Here is a 23521-nt window from a genome sequence, read left to right on the forward strand (position 1 = left end):
AACAATCGAGAACGAGATAAAGAGTCCTTAAAAATTAATTCTTGGCTGTAGGAATATTTCAGTGATGGGACAAGTGAGGTTAAGTGAAGTTATCTCCTTTGGTTCAAGAGCCTGATGGTTGAGAGGTAATAAATGTTCCTGAGCCTGGTGTTTTGAGTCCTGAGGCTCCCGTAACTTCTTCCTGGTGGCAATAGCTAGAAAGAAGCATGGTCTGGGTGGTAGGGGTTCCTGATGATGGATACTGCTTTCCTGCAATAGCATTTCATATAGGTGTAATCAGTGATGGGGAGGGCTTTACCTGTGATGGACTGGGTCGTATCCACTACTTTTTGTAGGATTTTCCATTCAAGGGCATTGGTGTTTCCACAGCAGGCTTTTGCTGTTTTGTATGGCAGGTGTTTTTCTCTTCACACTTCTGATGAAGTGTGGCCTGGGAGGGGCAGACACAAATCAGTCTGTTTGGGAGCCTGGGTTGGATGCAGCCAATCAATATACTCTCCACTACACACCTATACAAGTTTGTCATAGTCTCAGGTGTCACGCTGAATCTTCACAAACTCCTGAGGAAGGAGCGGCTCTGACATGCTTTCTTCATAATTGCACATGTGCTGGGCCTAGGCCAGGTCCTCTGAAATGATAACATAACACGGAGGAATTTCAAGTTGCTGACCCTCTCCACCTCTGCTCCTCCAATGACATCTGGCTCATGAGTTCTGGTTTTCTCCTCCTGAAATCAATAATCAACTCCTTGGTTTTGCTGACATTGAGTAAGAGGCTGTTGTTATGTTACCACTCAACCAGAATTTTAACCTCCCTCCCATATGCTGATTCATCACCACCTTTGATTCAACCTACCACTGGTGTCCTCAGCAAAGTTAAATATGGCATTGGAGCTGTGCTTAGCCACACAGTCATGAGTGTAAAGCGAGTTGAATAGGGGCCCATGCCAATGGAGGAGATGTTGTCGCCAATCCGAACTGACTGAGGTCTGCAAGTGAGGAAATCCAGGATCCAATTGCACAAATAGGTGTTGAAGCCAAGGTCTTGAAGCCGTCCTTGAGCCGGAAAAGAAGAATGTTACTGTTGAAATGAAGAAACGCAAGCAACTTCAGCCGTTGACCCAAAGATCGGTTTTCGACCAACCTCCCACGACGTGCCACGGAGTACCTCGGGCAAAACAAGCATGCCAACATCATCCCCTCACCGGTGTCATTCCAACCGGCACCATTCAGTTACCAGGCGAACGAGTGTGAATCATGAACACGCGGGACTGAGCAACACAGTCAGATAGCATGCAGGGTCTCGGCCCTTCCCGCGGACGCTGCCCGGCCCGATCCCCGACGCCGACAGGATTCCGCGCGCGGGGCACGGGTGTCAATCCGGTGGGTGGGCGGAGCCTCCGCGCGCAGGAGCGGCCAGCCTCGCTTTGGCTGAGAAGCTCGAGCTGCACGCGCAGGATTTCCCTCGCGCGTCGGTTGGCCGGAAGCGCGTGTCCGTTGGTGAAGTCAGGAAGGTGGAGGACGGCTGTGTCACAGCAATCGTTTCTTGTACACAGTTTATCTCTCTGTCAAGCGATCAACAACGACCAAAAACAATACGCACTTAGCCAAATTGTCCGTTTTGGTCGCAAGGGTTGTCCTATCATGTGTACAGCTATCTCATCTTCCGAGAGTTGCTGAGTTATTTTCAAGCGGTCAGTTATTCGTGTCCTTTCTATACCTGACATGATTGCCATTCGGAACCAGTTACAGAAGGATTTTTTCACCCCACAAGAAGAAAGGCTTCTGGGCTTGGTGTATGCCTGGAAAGCCGGAAAAAAACGGAAAAACTGCATTTTATGTGTCGCAGGTGCGTGGGCTGTATGATTCTGAGCTGGTTGGTTTGTTAAGAAGCTTTTACAGCGAGTTGTCATCCGGTTTGAAGTTGATGCGAGGAGCAAGTGCATCACGCAATCACTGAACAAAAGTTTTAGACAGACGTATGCAGTTTCCCATGATTCAAATTGCTGAAGCTTCAAGTGCTACTATCTTGTTTTGAAAAAGAATCTAGTCTGCTTGTGTAAGACATTTTAGATGTCGGTTATAAGATGTCAACTCAATTTGCTTCTGATTTGGAGCTTGAAATGCATCAGTATAGTTCAAGCTGAAAACTTCATAATGCGTTTGATCTACTCATTTGCTTATTTTGAATGAGATGGTATTAAGCCAAGTTAAGCACAATTTCACCTTAACAACAAAATGACTGTAAACTGTTTACTGTAAACCAACTTACCGTAACCCACTCAGCAATATAAAATGTATTTCCGATTTATAGCAAAATCACCATGGTAAATCTGCTAGATTTTTATCTTGTCAAAATTTACTTGAGTCATTAACTCTGATGTGTTGTGCTGCAGTATTAAACGTTGTACAGTAGCATATGAGACAATTAACAAATAATTAGATTCTTAAATGTTAAAGAAAGTCAAGGAAAGAGATGAAATCACCTCGTCTCACTGCACACACATTGAACAAATATTTAAAATTAAGTTTTGGGAATTGAAAAAGACCGTTGTTTCCTGCCCATTAGAACGGTTTGAATTTAGTTACTGCCTGAAAATACTTCATGATTCTTGGAGAAATTTTACTGCAGATGGTGCAAGCTATTAGTGGGAACAATTTTGACTGCTGCTACGGAGAAACCAAGTCAAGCTACCTATTGTATTGGTTATACAGTATGTACATTTAAGTGTGTTCCCTGATGGTGTTGCGACTGCAGTATTTAGTCGGTAAGAGGACTGTATGGTGATGGGATATTTACTTTTTATATGAAAGAATGTTTTTTAAAAGGTTGTGATGATAAGCTCTTATTACTGTATAGGCTCATTGATTATTGTTTGGTTATCAATATCTGCACAGGAGGCCAATGTATATTTCAAGATGCATATTTATGTTCTGGAATTTCCCAGTTTAACTGAATTTCTGAATGTGTTACAGTGTAATGTGGTGGTTTTAACTACACTTTGTGATCTCCACCAAATTTTTACCACCTTTGAATGTCCCTTTTTTAACCTAAATGATCCAAATTTAGTGAAATACTAAATGCATCACCTTGTTTTGCAAGTTGTGAGGGAAAGCCATTTCAGAGGTTGCATGTTCCAATGCAACTTCCCCATTTTACAGAAATATAGCTAATAATGTTTCTCTTTTGTACAGTTAGAGAACTAAATTTGCTTGTACTTAAGTCTCATTCTTAATTTAATTTTTGGCATCAGAGAATTTGCCCTGTGTTAATAACAATCTGATATATTGTTAGACAAATACTTAGACTGAAAAGCGTGGGCCAAAATTTGTTTTATTGCATTCAATCCATGTCTTTGTTATCAGTTCTGGAGCTGTGTGACAGTATCTTAATTTTCTTCTGATAAATGTGGGAGTGGAAATGATTAAAATGTCTTGTATTTAATATGAGTATTACTCAGGATGTTTAGATGCAATTTGTAAAAATAATGTAGCACAACTGTTCATATCCCATTAGATGCTACATCTACTTTTGAATTGCCAGTCAGATAAGGTTGTTGTTTCCAGGATATCTGCAATGGAATATTGAATTACGGCCAGAAATTTCTGCAAAATTATATTCATCAGTTCTGAGTTTGCCTATCTAATTTGCAATTAAATTAATTGCTAATCCTCTTCCAGGCGCTTTTCCCTGCAAGGGACCAAAGTGCTAAACCTTCCCATACACCTGCTCCCTCATCTCCAAGCAGTCCTTCCAGGTGAGGCAACACTTCACCTGTGAATCTGCTGGGGTCATGTATTGTGTCTGGCGCTCCTGATGTGGCCTCCTCTACGCTGGTGAGACCCGTTGTAAATTGGGGGACTGCTTCGTCAAGTACCTCCACACCATCCTCCACAACCAGGACTTCAGTGGCCAAACATTTTAATTCCGATTCCCATTCCTGTTCTAACGTGTGGTGTCAATCCATGGCCTCCTCTTGCTGCAAGATGATGCCACCCTCAGGGTGAGGGAGCAACTCCTTGTATTCTGTCTGGGTACCCTCCAACCGGATGGCATGAATATCAATTTCTCCTTCTGATGAACAAATTCCCCCAACCCCCCATTCCTCACTCTGATTTTTCACTTCCTCTCACCTGCCTATTACTTTCCCCTGGGTCCCCTCCTCTGTCCCTTTCTCCTGTTGTCCATTCTCCTCTCCTATCAGATTCCTTCTTCTCCAGCCCTTGACTTTTCCCACCCACCTGGCTTCACCTATCACCTTCCAGCTAGCCTCTTTCCTCTCCCACCACCCCCCCCACCTTTTTTTATTCTGGCATCTTTCCCCTTCCTTCTCAGTCCTGAAGAGGGGTCTCGGCCAGAAACGTCAACTGTTTACTCTTTTCCATAGGTGCTGCCTGACATGTTGAGTTTTGTGTGTGTTGCTCACTAATCTTTAATTTAGTAATATTTGCATCTGACCTAGAAAGAGGATATTCAGCCCAATGAGTTTATGCTAGCTTTAGAGCAGTCCCATTCTCCAGTTATTTTACTGTAACCTGCCCTCATGCCTGACCATTAATACTTCTGATTCTCCTACCAATTCACTTACCTTCCAGCATGTTTATGTGATATGGGAGGAAGCTGGATTACCTGATCACACTGAAGATCAGAATCTAGTTTGGGGCATCGGAGATATGAAATAATTGTATGACTTGCATTGCCACAGTGCTGGATTCCCTTGATTGCAGTGGATGTATAATGGTGTCAAGCTGAGTCACTGACAAGAACCTTGACATGTTTGTGTTAATTTACTAATGCACAAAATTCCCACAGTTGTTCTCTGTTCTTCGAGTACTGATGTCTAACACTGGTAGCTTTTTATAATTACTGTTCCGAAAACCAGACTACTGACCTATGCTGAATAATAATTTATTGGTACATATACTATGTTGTATTTTTCTCAAGTGGACATTCGTCTGTTGGGAACCATGACTACAAATACTTGCAAGCTTCAGTCTTGTGTGCATTGAGGCTTTTGGTCTATGGATGGAATATACTATTCATCCTAGATGAAGTATGAATATTCACAAATAATAGCTGAATAGAAGGACTGTATGAATTTTCATGGCCAGAAATAGTGAAATAATTTACAATGATACTAGAGACAGTTCAGATTGGGGGAACTCTGAGCAAGTTGTGCAGTGAGACTATAGGAAGTGATTGAGTAAGGAGAGTCAGCGGATGTTGCTAACTTGGATTTTCAAAAGACTTTTGACAAAGTGCTACACAAGAAGCTATTCAAGCTAGAAGCTCAAGATATTACAGGAATGGCTGACTGGCAGAAGGGAAAGAGGGAATAAAGGGGGTCTTTTCTAATTGGCTGCTGGTGACTAATGGTGTCCTCAAGTATTGAGTCAATTACTTTTCATGTTGTATGTAGGTTATTTAGGTGACAGGATTGATAGCTTTGTGGCCAAGTTTGTGGACAATTCAAAGATAGTGCTGTGGAAGCAAGGAGTCTGCAGAAGAACTTGGGCAAGTTGGGAGAATGGGAAAAAAGTGTCAGATGGAATGCAATACAGGTCCACAATCCCTTATCCAAAATCCTTTGGGCCAGTTGCATTTCGGAATTCAGAATTTTTCGGATTTCAGAAAATTGATAATTATATTGATAATTAACCAGTGCGGGTGGACTTTAGGACCTGGGAGAGCTCCGGACATATGCACATCCTCCCGTATACTTTAAATCATCTCTAGACTACTTATAATACCTAATACAATGTAAATGCTATGTAAGTAGTTGTTATACTGTATTGTTTAGGGAATAATGACAAGAAAAAAAGTCTGTACATGCTCAAACAATGAATGCTGGAGAGAGAACTTCCGGGTTTTCCCGATCCGCGCTCTTTTACAAATACTATTACAGTTTATTTATAGAGTAATATACTGATAAATGAAATAGTGGGATAATTATAGACCATAAATACACTAATGCATTTTATTTCCAACAAAAACATTCAATAAAACATAAAAATATACAGTTTCAAATGAACCTAATCAAACACATGTTAAATGACTTACTGGAATAAATGTAGAACATAAATACTCTAGGACATATACAGGCTCAGACTAAGCTAAATACGTACAGGTACCTCTAGTTAAGTTAAACATAGAAACATAGAAAATAGGTGCAGGAGTAGGCCTTTCGGCCCTTTGAGCCTGCACCACCATTTATTATGATCATGGCTGATCATCCAACTCAGAACCCCACCCCAGCCTTCCCTCCATACCCCCTGATCCCCGTAGCCACAAGGGCCATATCTAACTCCCTCTTAAATATAGCCAATATACTGGCCTCAACTGCTTCCTGTGGCAGAGAATTCCACAGATTCACCACTCTTTTCCTAAGTTTTTCCTAATCTCGGTCCTAAAAGGCTTCCCCTTTATCCTCAAACTGTGACCTCTTGTTCTGAACTTCCCCAACATCGGGAACAATCTTCCTGCATCTAGCCTGACCAATCCCTTTAGGATTTTATACGTTTCAATCAGATCCCCCCCTCAATCTTCTAAATTCCAACGAGTACAAGCCCAGTTCATCCAGTCTTTCTTCATATGAAAGTCCTGCCATCCCAGGAATCAATCTGGTGAACCTTCTTTGTACTCCCTCTATGGCAAGGATGTCTTTCCTCAGATTAGGGGACCAAAACTGCACACAATACTCCAGGTGTGGTCTCACCAAGGCCTTGTATAACTGCAGTAGTACCTCCCTGCTCCTGTACTCAAATCCTCTCGCTATAAATGCCAGCATACCATTCGCCTTTTTCACCGCCTGCTGTACCTGCATGCCCACTTTCAATGACTGGTGTATAATGACACCCAGGTCTCGTTGCACCTCCCCTTTTCCTAATCGGCCACCATTCAGATAATAATCTGTTTTCCTATTTTTGCTACCAAAGTGGATAACTTCACATTTATCCACATTAAATTGCATCTGCCATGAATTTGCCCACTCACCCAACCTATCCAAGTCACTCTGCATCCTCTTAGCATCCTCCTCACAGCTAACACTGCCACCCAGCTTCATGTCATCCGCAAACTTGGAGATGCTGCATTTAATTCCCTCATCCAAGTCATTAATATATATTGTAAACAACTGGGGTCCCAGCACTGAGCCTTGCGGTACCCCACTAGTCCCCGCCTGCCATTCTGAAAAGGTCCCGTTTATTCCCATTCTTTGCTTCCTGTCTGCTAACCAATTCTCCATCCACATCAATACCTTACCCCCAATACCATGTGCTTTAAGTTTGCACACTAATCTCCTGTGTGGGACCTTGTCAAAAGCCTTTTGAAAATCCAAATATACCACATCCACTGGTTCCCCCCTATCCACTCTACTAGTTACATCCTCAAAAAATTCAATGAGATCCGTCAGACATGATTTTCCCTTCACAAATCCATGTTGATTTTGTCCGATGATTTCACTGCTTTCCAAATGTGCTGTAATCACATCTTTGATAACTGACTCCAGCAGTTTCCCCACCACCGACGTTAGGCTAACCGGTCTATAATTCCCCGGTTTCTCTCTCCCTCCTTTTTTAAAAAGTGGGGTTACATTAGCCGCCCTCCAATCCTCAGGAACTAGTCCAGAATCTAACGAGTTTTGAAAAATTATCACTAATGCATCCACTATTTCTTGGGCTACTTCCTTAAGCACTCTGGGATGCAGACCATCTGGCCCTGGGGATTTATCTGCCTTCAATCCCTTCAATTTACCTAACACCACTTCCCTACTAACAAGTATTTCGCTCAGTTCCTCCATCTCACTGGACCCTCTGTCCCCTACTATTTCTGGAAGATTATTTATGTCCTCCTTAGTGAAGACAGAACCAAAGTAATTATTCAATTGGTCTGCCATGTCCTTGCTCCCCATAATCAATTCACCTGTTTCTGTCTGTAGGGGACCTACATTTGTCTTTACCAGTCTTTTCCTTTTTACATACCTATAAAAGCTTTTACAGTCAGTTTTTATGTTCCCTGCCAGTTTTCTCTCATAATCTTTTTTCCCCTTCCTAATTAAGCCCTTTATCCTCCTCTGCTGAACTCTGAATTTCTCCCAGTCCTCAGGTTAGCCACTTTCTCTGGCTAATTTGTATACTGCTTCTTTGGAATTGATACTATCCCTAATTTCTCTTGTCAGCCACGGGTGCACTACCTTCCTTGATTTATTCTTTTGCCAAACTGGGATGAACAATTGTTGTAGTTCATCCATGCAACCTTTAAATGCTTGCCATTGCATATCCACCGTCAATCCTTTAAGTGTCATTTGCCAGTCTATCTTAGCTAATTCACGTCTCATACCTTCAAAGTTACCCCTCTTTAAGTTCAGAACCTTTGTTTCTGAATTAACTATGTCACTCTCCATCTTAATGAAGAATTCCACCATATTATGGTCACTCTTACCCAAAGGGCCTCTCACGACAAGATTGCTAATTAACCCTTCCTCATTGCTCAAAACCCAGTCCAGAATAGCCTGCTCTCTAGTTGGTTCCTCGACATGTTGGTTTAAAAAACCATCCCGCATACATTCCAAGAAATCCTCTTCCTCAGCACCTTTACCAATTTGGTTCACCCAATCTACATGTAGATTGAAGTCACCCATTATAACTGCTGTTTCTTTATTGCACACATTTCTAATTTCCTGTTTAATACCATCTCCGACCTCACTACTACTGTTAGGTGGCCTGTACACAACTCCCACCAGCGTCTTCTGCCCCTTAGTGTTACGCAGCTCTACCCATATCGATTCCACATCTTCCTGGCTTATGTCCTTCCTTTCTATTGCGTTAGTCTCTTCTTTAACCAGCAACGCCACCCCACCTCCCCTCCCTTCATGTCTATCCCTCCTGAATATTGAATATCCCTGAACGTTGAGCTCCCATCCTTGGTCACCCTGGAGCCATGTCTCTGTGATCCCAACTATATCATAATCATTAATAACAATCTGCACTTTCAATTCATCCACCTTATTACGAATGCTCCTTGCATTGATACACAAAGCCTTCAGGCGCTCTTTTACAACTCTCTTAGCCCTTATACAATTATGTTGAAAAGTGGCCCTTTTTAATGCTTGCCCTGGATTTGTCGGCCTGCCACTTTTACTCTTCTCCTTAGTACTTTTTGCTTCTCCCCTCACTTTACACCCCCCTGTCTCTCTGCACTGGTTCCCATCCCCCTGTTGTGAACTAACTTCCTCACGCCTAGCCTCTTTAATTTGATTCCCACCCCCCAACCATTCTAGTTTAAAGTCACCTCAGTAGCCCTCGCTAATCTCCCTGCCAGGATATTGGTCCCCCTAGGATTCAAGTGTAACCCGTTGCATTATGTCTGGCAAACAAAGCTAAATACTCTACAGGTACCTGATGGGCCAGGAACAGGATTCTCAAGTTATGAAGCAGCACTATGACAGACAGTGTTTTTAAAGACTTCTTCAAGTGTCATCTGTCTCATTAACTCAGACTTTGTCTGAGCAATCTCTCTTTAACTGAGTAAACTGCCATAATCTCTTGCTCACTGATAAATGCACGTTGTTCAAGGCCAGCAATTAACTGATCACACGCGACGATCAAGCTTCTCCAATAACTCCACTTTCTGCGTTATTGATAATGATAGATGCTTCCTTCTCTTTTTCTCATTGTTACCCATAGGGGTACCTGCAGCTCTTTTTGACATTTTCACAGTGAAATTAAACGCAAAGTCAACAGTGAACACAAAATATCAGCAAATAGCAAATGCACGTGTAACCAGTACGAGCGCTGAGCCACAACTGACGTTTGACAGCCTCTGCTAGTTCTTCCACGTCACACCTGAGTGATGTCAGCTGTTGGCGTGCTAAACAAGACTTGTTACTACATGCTGCACACTCCACAAAAAAAAAACTTCGGTTTTTGAAGGTTTTAAGATTTCAGAATTTTGGATAAGGGATTCTGGACCTGTATAGGAAAGTGTATGGTCATGCATTGTGGTAGAAGGAATAAAGGTGTAGGTTATTTTCTAAACAAAGAAAGAATTCAGAAATTGGAGGCACAAAGGGGCTTTGGAGTCATTGTGCAGGATTCCGTAAAGGTTAGCTTGTGGGTTGTGTCAGCACCAAGAAAGGCAAATGCGGGAGGATTACAATATAAAAGCAAAGATGTTGTGTTGAGGCCTTATAAGGAGTAGTCAGGCCACATCTGGGGTATTGTGACCAATTTCAGGCACTGCATCTAAGAAATGACGTGCTGGTGAGGATCCAGAGAAGGTTTATTAGAATGCTTCTGGGAATGAATATGAGGAGCATTTGGTGGTTCTGGTCCTGTACTTGCTAGAATTTAGAAGACTGAGGGGGAACGGGAATCTCATTGAAATTTACAGAATATTGAAACCTCTTAAATTTTCCAAAAAAGAATTAATACCTTTATCTTTCCAAAGTAAAAAAATTGGATCACTCAAAGAAGGCTTAAAAAGGTATTTTCGATAAATTAAACTACAAAGCTTGAATTTTTTAAGATTAAAAAAATTGCAGAACTGAAGCCAAGTTTGTAAAGAATGCTTAATCACAGAATATGTTTAAATTAGCAACTTTAGCTAATTGTATAGGCAAAGCAGCTCCCAATAACGAAGTTAAATAAAACTGTTTCACAGCTTTCAATTCCAAATCTACCCAGATAGGCCAATCCTTCTTATCAACCCAATATGACCAAAAGGACATGTATCGCACATTAATAGCCCAGTAATACATTCTTAAATTAGGCAAAGCGAGACCTCCATCCTTTTTCAACTTTTGTAAGTGACATTTACTAATTCTTGGTTTTTTATTATTCCAGATAAAAGATAAAATAATAGAATCAATCCAGTCAAAAAACTTTTTAGTCAAGAAAACAGGGATATTCTGAAATAGGTATAAAAATTTTGGTAGAATCATCATTTTAACTATACGGATGTGACGAACAAGTGAAAATGTAAGTGGACTCCATCTACTAAATAAATATTTCATAGAATCTAACAGAGGAACAAAATTGGCTTTATAAAGATCCTTATATTTTTTAGTGATCGTGACACCTAAATAACTAAAAGGATCTGTGACTTTGAAAGGAGTATTGTCATACATAGAAACGGATTCATTTATAGGAAACAATTCACTTTTGAAGGTAGACTGATGTCCTTTGAACAATTAGTTGATAAATATTCTCTTTCATACTCACACTTTTTACAATATCTCCAACTTAGACATTTCTTACAAAAATATTTAAGTAATTTTCCTTAGGTATTGGATGCTGACCTGTTAGATACTATTATGAGTATGAACCCTTCGAAGAAGGGTTCCATTGGAAGAATTTATAATTTACTATTGCAATGGGATAAGCGCCCTTTATTTAAGATTAAACAAGATTGGGAAAGGGAACTCAATTTGACTTTTACGGCAGAAGATTGGATGCGAATTCTGAAGTTGGTTAACTCTTCTTCGATCTGTGCTAGTCATTCACTGATTCAATTTAAAATTGTACATCGTTACCATTTAACGAAGGAGAGATTGTCTAAAATATTCCCTCATGTTGATAGTTATTGTGATAGATATAAAACTGAGATAGCGACACTGATACACATGTTTTGGTCTTGCTCTACTGGAACAGTTCTGGAAGTCAGTTTTTTCGACAATTTCTAAAGCACTTAAGATTAATTTACAACCTAACAAATTAACTGTGCTTTTCGGAATAACTCCTCAAAATATCCATGGTATCTCTGTGTCTGACCAACATGTTATTGCATTTGTTACATTGATAGCTAGGAGGGCCATTTTGTTGAAGTGGAAGGATACAACAGCTCCCACTTTGTCGCAATGGTTCTCTCAAGTGATGCTATGTGTTACATGCTCAAGGAGAGCTGTGTTTTTTTTGTGAGAATGATGTAATGGTCTTTTGGCGGTCACCTGATGTAATTTTCCCACCGATGTGAGGTCATGTGATGACATGCGCACCATGGGTATATAAAGGTCGACCCCAGATGACGCAGTTAGTTTTTAGTTTGTAGATTTCCAGGTAGAACATGCTGAGTCTCCGTTTCTGTTGCGTGTTTGTTTTGTAACACAGTTTCATTTTTAAAACGGAGTGTTGCATTCTATTGCAAGATACAATATTTTTGGACTGGAAATTTTTGGCTAGATGTGCTGATTTACTCAATTCCAGTAGTAGAAGGGAGAGTGAAGACTTTATCGAGGTACAGGATCGAGGGATCAAGAGGAGTCGGCATCGTTTGGCAGTTTAACAAAGGATCGACCTTATTGAGTCTTCGTTGAAGGAGTAACGACCTGCATCGAGATAACTCTTGCCAAAAAGAGCAAAGAGTTCATGCAAAGGTTTGCTCTCTCTAAAAGAATTTAAGGTCAGTTGTTTTAAACTGTTTATTTACTGTCTCGTGAATCCTGCGGACAGAACCTGCAGGAAAGTCACGTCTGTGAAGAAATCCTTCTCCAGAGAAGTCTCCCCCAGTTGAACGTATAAATCTGTTGGAATTTCGAATTTACCATTTTAAGAACTGTATCTGACTGTATCTCTTTAAGAACTGTTTTCGCATTTAACGCTTTAAGAACCAGTGCCGAGTGACGATTTGGTGAATGGCTGCATAACTGTTAACTTCCGGTTAAAGTTTTTGTTTGTTTTTTTTTTCCTTATTGTTTATCCGTGTTTAATAAACATTTGGTTGATTTTATAACCTGTCTCGATTGATATTCATTGTTGCTGGTTATATAACATATGTCTTAGTTTGGAGAAAATTAGAAGTCGAACTTTTGAACCTATGTTTGATTTTGAGAAAAGATGGGGTTCATTTGCTCGTTATTATGATTTGAGTTAATTGATGGATTCTCCACGATCTAATTGTAGATTTTTTTTGGTACTTTCTTTTTTGCTGGCAGTTTGATATTTATCTTTAGAAGCTTTATGCATGACGCATAGCTCTGGGGTTGAACACCTAATGGGATTTTTCTTTTTTCCCACTTTTCTTGTTTAGTATGGGTTTTTTTCCATCACAAAATTTTTTCAATCTTTATATAATGTTTCTTTTTCTTGAGACATTGTAAGTGCTGTTTACTTCGATGTACTCATGCTTATTTTTGAAAAAAAAAGAATATTTGAAAAGAAAGAAACCTCTTTACTAAGCTATCATGAAGAGGATGTTTCCAAAAATGGGAGAGTCCAGGACCAGAGGGCACAGCTCAGAATAAAAGGACATACCTTGAGAACAGAGATGGGGAGGAATTTCTTTAGCCAGAAGTGAATCTGTGGAAATAATTGCTGTAGATGGCTGTGGAGGGCAAGTAATTGGGTATATTCAAAGTGGAGGTTGATAGATTCTTGATTAGTCACACATCAAAGATTACAGAGAAAAGACAGGAGAGTGGGGTTGAGAGAGAAAAAGAAACAAACTAGTCATGATCGAATGGCAGAGCAGACTTGATGGGCCAAATGACCTAAATCTGCTCTTAAATCTTATGGTCTTTCTAGTGCTCCAGATACTGTTTTAGCCCAGTCCTACAATGAAATGAAAATGTTTGATAGAAACTGAATTAATTAAGTAATTGATGTGTTTTATAAAGTTATGTGCAACTATGAATAGCTGAATTGAATTTGAATCAGAATTCTCTAACTGCACTGGGGCCCTTAATATTTATCAAAATCATTCTGAATTAATTGTTTTCTGAATTACTGTGGCAATTGTGAAAAATTCTATCTCCTATATTTCTGATCTGGGAGCCCATTGACTCCTCACATGCAATACATTTCCTTGCTGCATTTACTGACCTCTTGGGATGTACAGGCATTAAAATTTTATCAGGAAATACACCTTTGGATTATTTATTAACACTTGTTGTTAAGCTTCCAAATCCCCACTAATAGTAATATGTTTGCAGTGACTTTAGATATATTTTTGAAGAAAAATGTCACTTTAAAGTTGGATGTAACTGTGGCTGCAAAATACATTTATTATCTCTAATCTTAAAATTTTACTGATTCTGCAGCACTTCCTGTTGTTAGTTTGCCATTTTTGTATACAAATTGGGACTTTTCACTGGAGCACAACAGAAAAATGGATGACCTTAGAGTTGTTAAAAATTATGATGAATGATGTATGATAAATGCATACATTCCTAGAGTTGAGGAATCAAGAACTGGAATGTCTGCTTTTAAAATAAGATGGGAGAGATTTAGTAAGAACCTGAGGGGCAACATCTTCATCCAGAAAGTGTCAGTATATGGAGCGAACTGCCACAGAAAGTTGCTGACGCAGGTACATTAACAACATTTAAAAGCAACTTGGATAAGTACATGAATAGGAAAAGTTTAGAGCAATGTAGGACTAGCTTAGTTAGGCACCATGGTCAGCATGGTCACCTTTGTAGGAGCCATATACAGAATATCTGATCTCCATCTGCTTTGTATTCTGTGTTGTATGTTTATTATGGTAATATGAGTCACATGAGTGGAGGCATGGTAAAAGGAAAGGGAATAAGTAATGTATTCTTGCTTATTTCATGGCAGTTGATAGCTTGGGACCGGTGGAGGTCATATCTTCTGCTGACTGCTGAATATAGTTTAGTTTACACTTGGGTATGCTGAAGTTCATTGCTTCAAATTTGATTGTCTGCTAATTGCTAATAAAAGGTTGAATAAAGGATTCAACTTTTGGAGCAACCATTGGAGCCGGGGGCACTTAATGCAAGTATAACAATTCTGTAGCGGCCACAGGCTAGCTACAATTGATTTTTTTTTTGTTTTGGTTTAGTTTTGCTGCTACAGCCTTGATTGACTTGCTTGGCCCAAAGGGCAAATACGAATAGTTCCCTTTAAAGTTCTTTCCTTATATCATTTTCTAATTGGGATTTTTAAAAGTTTTTTTTAAACTAACAAATTCAGATGTCCTTTATGATAGAGGATGACTGATTCCACTTTGAGTTTGTGGGTTTTGAAGTGACCGATAAAGCCAATGTGGGAAATTCAGATATTGGCACATGCAGGCAGGTGGTGGTGGGGGTGGGGGGGGGGGTGGAATTATGAGGTTGTGCGCTCCTGCAGCCTAAGTAGGGCTTCTGTGTGGTCCTGATGCGCAAGCTTGAGTTTCTCAATATCCTCCCCAATGCTCCTTCTACACTTTGAATAGTGATGAGACAGAAATTTCCAAGAGACTGTGAAATGTTCCGTTTTCTCAAGGAGGTTTCAAGCAAATCTTCAAATGTTTTCCTTTATCTGTCTGGTAATTTCTTTCCATAATAGAGCTCAGAATAGTGTGTAAATTTTGGGTGTGCGATGTTCGGCATGCAAACATTGTTGCCTCCCATTTACTAACATACTAACAGCACTCCCATTAGTTAAAAGTTATTGCAACACACATCAAAGTTGCTGGTGAACGCAGCAGGCCAGGCAGCATCTCTAGGAAGAGGTGCAGTCGACGTTTCAGGCCGAGACCCTTCGTCCATGCTGCCTGGCCTGCTGCGTTCACCAGCAACTTTGATGTGTGTTGCTTGAATTTCCAGCATCTGCAGAATTCCTGTTGTTTGAGTTAAAAGTTATTGTTATTTTTTTTCTTTTAAGAAAAGCAATTCTAAAGTTTGTAGCAGTTTCTGGGTTTGATTTTTTTTCACAGTGTGATTCTATGAGGAATGGTTAATTAAGGTTTTCTAGACTAAACACAACTATTGAAACTAATTTTTCAGAGTTTTTTTTTAGCTAATTTTTTTTAACTCTTTCAGATGCTTCACCAAAGCAGCCTACTGCAAGTAGTGGATTTCTACAGTTTCCTTCACAATTGCACAAAGTTCCCTAAAGTATTGTGTTCAGAATCAGAATCAGGTTTATTATCACCAGCATGTGTCGTGAAATTTGTTAACTTAGCAGCAGCTGCTCAATGCAATACATAATATAGAAGAAACAAAGTAAAGATAAATAAGTAAATCAATTACAGTGTATGTATATTGAATAGTTTAAAAATGTGCAAAAACAAATAATATATATTTAAAAAGTGAGGTAGTGTTCATGGGTTCAATGTCCATTTAGCAATCAGATGGCGGAGGGGAAGAAGCTGTTCCTGAATCGTTAAGTGTGTGCCTTCAGGCTTTTGTACCTCCTACCTGATGGTAACAATAAAAAAAGGACTTGGCCTGGATGCTGGGGGTCCTTAATAATGGATGCTGCTGACTAAATTTATAACCCTCTGCAGCTTCTTTCAGTCTTGTGCTCTATCACCCCCCCCCCACCCGCATACCAGACAATGATGCGGCCTGTCAGAATGCTCTCCACAGGACATCTATAGAAGCTTTTGAGTTCTTTTTGTTAACATAACAAATTTCTTCAAATGCCTAATGAAGTATAGTCACTGTCTTGCCTTCTTTGTAGCTGCATCAATATGTTAGGACCAGGTTAGGTCCTCAGAAACCTTGACACTCAGGAACTTGAAACTGCTCACTCTCTCCATTTCTGATCCCTCTATGAGGATTGGTATGTGTTCCTTTGTCTTACCTTTCCTGAAGTCCACAACCAGCTCTTCCATCTTACTGACATTGAGTGCAACGTTGTTGCGGTGTCATCATTCCACTAGTTGGTATATCTCGTTCCTGTATGCCCTCTCATCTGCATATGACATTCTACCAACAATGGTTGTATCATCAGTAAATTTATAGATGGTATTTGAGCTATGCCTAACCACACAGTCATGGGTATAGAGACAGAAGAGCAGTAGGCTAAGCTCACACCCCTGAGCTGCACTAGTGTTGATCGTCAGCAAGAAGAAGATATTATCACCAATCTGCACAGACTGTCGTCTTCCAGTTAGGAGGTCAAGGTTCCAATTGCAGAGGGAGGTACAGAGGCCCAGGTTCTGTAACTTCTCAATTAGGATTATGGGACTATGGTGTTAAATGCTGAGCTATAGTCGATGAACAGCATCCTGATATAGGTGTTTGTATTGCCCAGGTGGTCGAAGGCTGTGTGAAGAGCCATTAAGTTTGCGTCTGCCGTTGACCTATTGTGGTGATAGGCAAGTTGCAGTGGGTCACGTCCTTGCTGAGGCAGGAGTTCTGTCTAGTCACGACCAATCTCTCAAAACATTTCATCATTGTAAATGTGAGTGCTACTGGGCCATAGTCTTTAAGCATCCCACATTGTTGTTCTTAGGCACTGGTATAATTGTTGCCTTTTTGAAGCAAGTGGGAACTTCTACCCATAGCAGTGAGAGGTTGAAAATGTCCTGAATACTCCCACCAGTTGGTTGGCAGAAGTTTTCAGAGCCTTACCAGGTACTCTGTTAGGGCCTTCCGCCTTCTTTAGAGACAGCCTCCGAGACAGAGATCACAGGGTCACCGGGTGCAGCAGGTATCTTCACAACTGCAGTTATATTCTCCCTTTCAAAGCGGGCATAGAAGGTGTTGAGTTTATCTGGTAGTGAAGCATCGCTGCCATTCATGCTGTTGAGTTTCACTTTGTAGGAAGTAATGTCTTGGAATCCCTGCCAGAGTTGTCATGCAGAATGATCCTCCTTTTTGACAGTTTAAGTACACTTGTCTGCCTCTGAGACATTATTATTGAGCCCCTACATACTACAATGAAGGCAAAGACTCAAAATAAGTTGCACTTTCAACACTGGCAGTGAATGGGCAAAAATTATGACCTCATATTTGCATACACAACACACAGAAAATGCTGGAGAAACTCAGCGGGTCAGGCAGCATCTATTGAAATGAATTAACAGTCGATGTTTGGGCTGAGACCCATTTATGATTTGCTATGCATGTGCCCAAATTGAATTATCTGTCATTATTTAGTACATGTGATAAAAAAAGTATTAAAAACCTTTTGAGTTTACTTGAACCAAGCTTTTACTGTGCTGATCGAAATGAAGTTGAATTCAGATGGATCAATCAAGTATAACAGATTTTTTTGTTTCTAATAGTATTCTGCCATTAGTTGTAATGATTCTCCATTTATTTCCTTGTGTAGTATCAACTGATCGTCCATATCAAGCTTCCCTTGTGAAATTTAAAAAAGCTGACAAAGGTGATGCATACAAGCAGGTGGCATGGTGGTCATTTGAAGATTTGCTTGAAGTTGACGGGAAGGATGCAGATAAGGTAGATGAAAAATTATTTTATTGCTTTTCTGACAATCAATCCAAATAATAGTTTAAAGGAATGTTACATGTTTTTTTTTGCAGTTTTGTTCTTACTTTTGTTTACTTTCCTGAGTCTACATGCTCTCCTGTACTTTGCCCCAGTGGATATTAATTATGAATGACTCCTTATAAGAACTATTGATAGGTTGGCATGTTATTTTTGCAAAGAATTTCTACCTTCCTAGATTTCAACCATTGCACTTTCACTCGGGAGGAACTCATAGAAATCAAATATTGGACTTGATTTTCTTTTCTCTATAACCCCGTAAGGTATTGCGCAGCATTGCTATTTCAGCAGAGATCAACAAATCAAGACATGTATTATGATTTGTACCTAGGATTGTCCTGATCTTTGTGATGCAGCTGCTCAGTTAAGCATTGATATACAGCAATACATTTCTTTTGTTTCAGTTTCTTATTCTGATGTAATGGAGTAAACTTGATGCATGAAAGCATCTATCTTTACACAGCACCACTGCCCTAGATGAATGAGTACCTGTTGAGCATAATTAAGAGAAGCAATAGAAACAAAAATCTACTGAACTTAGTCTTATGCCTACCAGTGTACTTGTTACAGGTAGGTTTCTCTGTGAGATTTTAGTAGGAGGGGCCATTATGTAGTCCACTTGGAGATTAAGTCCCAACTTCACACTGAACTTCAACAGATTCAGCACAAATCCATGAGCTCAAATGTAGTTATCCATAAGACACTGACCAATCAACAGCAGAAGGTTTGGTTTCAACAATATCGTGTAACTTCGTAACCTTGTGATGTTTATCATTCACTGTACTGTGACCATCAAGCTAGATAGCTGCTTCTGGTTCAGCATGTCTCCAAAAGTATGCTAAGACAAAGTACTCTCAAAATTGAGGTTCCAGTCTGGTAAGCTATAAAAAAATGAATACATGCATGTTAAGCTAAAACTAGTTGTTAGCCAAATTAATTTACCAGCATAGAACATAGAATATTACAGCACTGTACAGGCCCGTTGTTCCAAAATGTTGTGCCGCCAACCTTTTACTTACTCTTAAGACTAATCTAACCCTTCTTCCCATATAGCTCTCAATCCTTCTATTTTTCTCAAATGTCCCTAATATACCTGGCAGGATATTCCATGCACTCACATTTCTCTGTGTAAAAAAAAAGGTTACCTCGGACATTCCCCATATACTTTCCTCCAATCGCCTTAAGATTATGTCCCTTGTATTGGCCATTTAGCTCTGAGAAAAGTCTTTGGTTGTCTCTTGATCTATCTCTCTTATCATCTTGTACAACTCTGTTAAGTCACTTCTCATCCTCCTTCACTCCAGAGGGAAAAGCCCTGGTTCACTCAACATATCCTCTTAACACATGCTCCCTAATCCAAGCAGAACCCTGGTAAGTCTCTTCTGTACCCTCTAAAGCTTCCACATCCTCATAATGAGGCAACCAGAGTCGAATATAATGTTCGAAGTGTGGTCTATCCAAGGTTTTACAGCTGCAACATTATAAGGCTTTGGCCATCACTGAATGTTGTGGCCATCTCTGAATCAATGCTGAAGGATGGTTGTAGTGGGAGCTGAAATAGGAAGGTAGGCAGAGGGGGTAGCGTGGCTGTGCTGGTAAAGAATAGTATCAAATCAGCAGAAAGATGTGACGTAGAGTTGGAAGATGTTGAATCCCTATGGGCTGAGTTAAGAAATTGCAAGGGTACAAGGACCCAGTGGCAGTTATATACAGGCCTCCTAACCGTAGCTGAGATATGGACCACAGATTACAACGGGAAATAGAAAAGGCATGTCAAAAGGGCAATGTTATAATAGTCATGGGAGATTTCAACATGCAGGTCGATTGGGAAAATCAGATTGGAAATGGATCTCAAGGGTGTGAGTTTGTTGAATGCCTAAGAGATGGCTTTTAAGAGCAGTTTGTTGTTGAGCCTACTAGGGGATCAGCAATATTGGATTGTGTGTTATGTAATGAACTGGAGGCAAGTAGGGAGCTTAAGATAAAAGAACCCTTAGGAGACAGTGATCACAATATGATTGAGTTCAACTTGAAACTTGATAAGGAGAAACTAAAGTCTGATGTAGCTGTATTTCAGTGGAGTAAAGGAAATCATAATGGTATGAGAGAGGAGTTGGCCAAAGAAAATCACAAGGAGCTGCTGGCAGGGATGACAGCAGATCAGCAATGAAGTTAGTTTCTGGGAAAAATGAGGAAGGTGCAGAATAGATGTATTCCAAAAATGAAGAAATACCCAAATGGCTGAAAATGGAAGTCAAAGCTGATGTAAAAGCAAAAGACAGGGCATACAACAAAGCAAAAATTAGCGGGAAGATAGAGGATTGGGAAGCTTTTAAAATCTTGCAGAGAACAATTAAAAGAATCATGAGGAGTGAAAAGAAGAAATATGAAAGCAAGCTAGCAAACAATATCTAAGTGGATAGTAAAAGCTTCTTCAAGTATGTAAAAAAATAAAAGAGAGATGAGGGTGGATATATGACCACTAGAAAATGAGGCTGGAGAAATAGTAACAGTGGACAAGAAGATGGCAGATGAACTAAATGAGTATTTTGCATCAGTCTTCACTGTGGAAGACACTAGCAGTGTGCCAGATGTTGAAGAGAGTGAGGGAAGAGAAGTGAGTGCAGTTACTATTACAAGCGAGGAGATGCTCAAAAAGCTGAAAGACCTAAAGGTACTTCAGTCATCCAGACCAGATGAACTGCACCCTAGGGGTGTGAAAGACATAGCGGTAGAGATTGTGGAGGAATTAGTAACGATCTTTTAAAAATCATCAGACTCTGGCAAGGTGCCAGAGGACTAGAAAATTGCAAATGTCACTCTGAAGAGGCTATAAAGGAATATAAATTGTTTAACTGCATGATCAAAGATTTGGTAAACATAATTGTCCATTTTAGCCAGAAAAGGAAATGGAGCTGTGAGGCAGCAGGTCTTCTAGTCATGTGGCAGTGCTGCCAGAACAGATATTCAGTAAACCCTGCCCTCAAGTTTACCTGGTCCATTTCCGACACCACCCTCCCCTTTCTAGATCTTTCTGTCTCTGTCTCTGGAGACAGCTTATCCACTGATGTCTACTATAAACCTACTGACTCTCACAGCTATCTGGACTATTCCTCTTCTCACCCTGTCTCTTGCAAAAATGCCATCCCCTTCTCGCAATTCCTCCGTCTCCGCCGCATCTGCTCTCAGGATGAGGCTTTTCATTCTAGGACGAGGGAGATGTCTTCCTTTTTTAAAGAAAGGGGCTTCCCTTCCTCCACTATCAACTCTGCTTTTAAACGCATCTCCCCCACTTCACGTACATCTGCTCTCACTCCATCCTCCCGCCACCCCACTAGGAATAAGGTTCCCCTGGTCCTCACCTACCACCCCACCAGCCTCCGGGTCCAACATATTATTCTCCGTAACTTCCGCCACCTCCAACGGGATCCCACCACTAAGCACATCTTTCCCTCCCCCCTCTCTCTGCATTCCGCAGGGATCGCTCCCTACACAACTCCCTTGTCCATTCGTCCCCCCCATCCCTCCCCACTGATCTCCCTCCTGGCACTTATCCGTGTAAGCGGAACAAATGCTACACATGCCCTTACACTTCCTCCCTTACCACCATTCAGGGCCCCAAACAGTCCTTCCAGGTGAGGCAACACTTCACCTGTGAGTCGACTGGGGTGATATACTGCGTCCGGTGCTCCCGATGTGGCCTTTTATATATTGGCGAGACCCGACGCAGACTGGGAGACCGCTTTGCTGAACATCTACGCTCTGTCCGCCAGAGAAAGCAGGATCTCCCAGTGGCCACACATTTTAATTCCACATCCCATTCCCATTCTGACATGTCTATCCACGGCCTCCTCTACTGTAAAGATGAAGCCACACTCTGGTTGGAGGAACAATACCTTATGTTCCGTCTGGGTAGCCTCCAACCTGATGGCATGAACATCGACTTCTCTAACTTCCGCTAAGGCCCCACCTCCCCCTCGTACCCCATCTGTTACTTATTTTTATGCACACATTCTTTCTCTCACTCTCCTTTTTCTCCCTCTGTCCCTCTGAATATACCTCTTGCCCATCCTCTGGGTCCCCCCCCTCCTTGTCTTTCTTCCCGGACCTCCTGTCCCATGATCCTCTCGTATCCCCTTTTGCCTATCACCTGTCCAGCTCTTGGCTCTATCCCTCCCCCTCTTGTCTTCTCCTATCATTTTGGATCTCCCCCTCCCCCTCCAACTTTCAAATCCCTTACTCACTCTTCCTTCATTTAGTCCTGATGAAGGGTCTCGGCCTGAAACGTCGACTGCACCTCTTCCTAGAGATGCTGCCTGGCCTGCTGCGTTCACCAGCAACTTTGATGTGTGTTGCTTGAATTTCCAGCATCTGCAGAATTCCTGTTGTTTGAGATATTCAGTAAACATTGAATAGAAAGTTTTCTAATAATGGGTAGGAATGCAAAGTTGAGATTGCATTTGGATTAGCTTTGATCTTATTGAATGGCGGAGCTGTTTTGAAAGGTCAAATCAACTAATATTAATTTATGTGGTTTTATATTGACATATTCTTTTACATGAAGTAATGTTTTTTCTTATTTTCATAGGATAACCCTGAATTCAATTTGCATTTTGATAAAGTATACAAGTGGATTGCCAGCAATTCTGGAGAGAAAAATAATTTCATGTCCTGTCTTTTCAAGCTCAATCGACATTATATGCACAGTAGAATTAAGTTTAGAAACATCAGTCCTCAGATTTTAGAAGGTAAGATTTACAAATGCATATTTTACCTTAATGAAAATTATATTACAAAGATGTAAAAGGAAATGTGTTTAAAATGTGTAAATCTCTCCTCATATCCTGCTTGGCCTGCTGAGTAATTCCAGTATTTTCTGAGTAATTTCCAGTATAATTCCAGATTAGCTATTGTTCCTCTGACAACAACAGGCATAGTTTGATTTATGTCTGCAAGACTTCTTCTTTTCTACACTAATGTAGAATTGGCTAAAGGCTTTACTGAGCAGGCTTCAATCAGTTTGTACAATCAAGATCATTTCTAGGGAACACACACAAAATGCTGGAGGAGCTGAGCAGGTCAGGCAGCATCTATGGAAAAAAGTAAGCAGTCACTGTTTAGGGCTGAGACCCTTCATTAAGATCAAGATTATTTCCATACAACTTCACACGTGACTCTGTTTACCATCTCAAAAAAACTCAGAAAATTCCCTGAAAATAATGGGTAGTTTCCCCATTCAGAGACTAGTCCTATTTACAATTTATTGGTTAGTAGGGCTATCTGTACTAGTTTGATTGTTAATTGTCCCACTATCAAGGAAATAGCTGAAATAAGTAGCAT

At 40.6% G+C, this 23521-nt stretch overlaps 1 protein-coding gene across 1 annotated transcript in view; it reads left to right on the forward strand.

Moving 5' to 3' along the window:
• The first annotated feature begins 1485 nt into the window (after positions 1–1485).
• Positions 1486–23521, forward strand: part of LOC140204181 (exocyst complex component 1-like) — a 105967-nt gene continuing 83931 nt past the window's right edge. The window contains exons 1-3 of the mRNA XM_072270645.1: positions 1486–1848; positions 18003–18133; positions 22770–22929. Coding sequence (XP_072126746.1) covers positions 1725–1848; positions 18003–18133; positions 22770–22929 — 415 coding nt within the window. The 5' untranslated portion in view covers positions 1486–1724. The remainder of the gene's footprint in view (positions 1849–18002; positions 18134–22769; positions 22930–23521) is intronic.

The sequence above is a fragment of the Mobula birostris genome, chromosome 10 (assembly GCF_030028105.1).
Source record: "Mobula birostris isolate sMobBir1 chromosome 10, sMobBir1.hap1, whole genome shotgun sequence".
NCBI lineage: Eukaryota > Metazoa > Chordata > Chondrichthyes > Myliobatiformes > Myliobatidae > Mobula > Mobula birostris.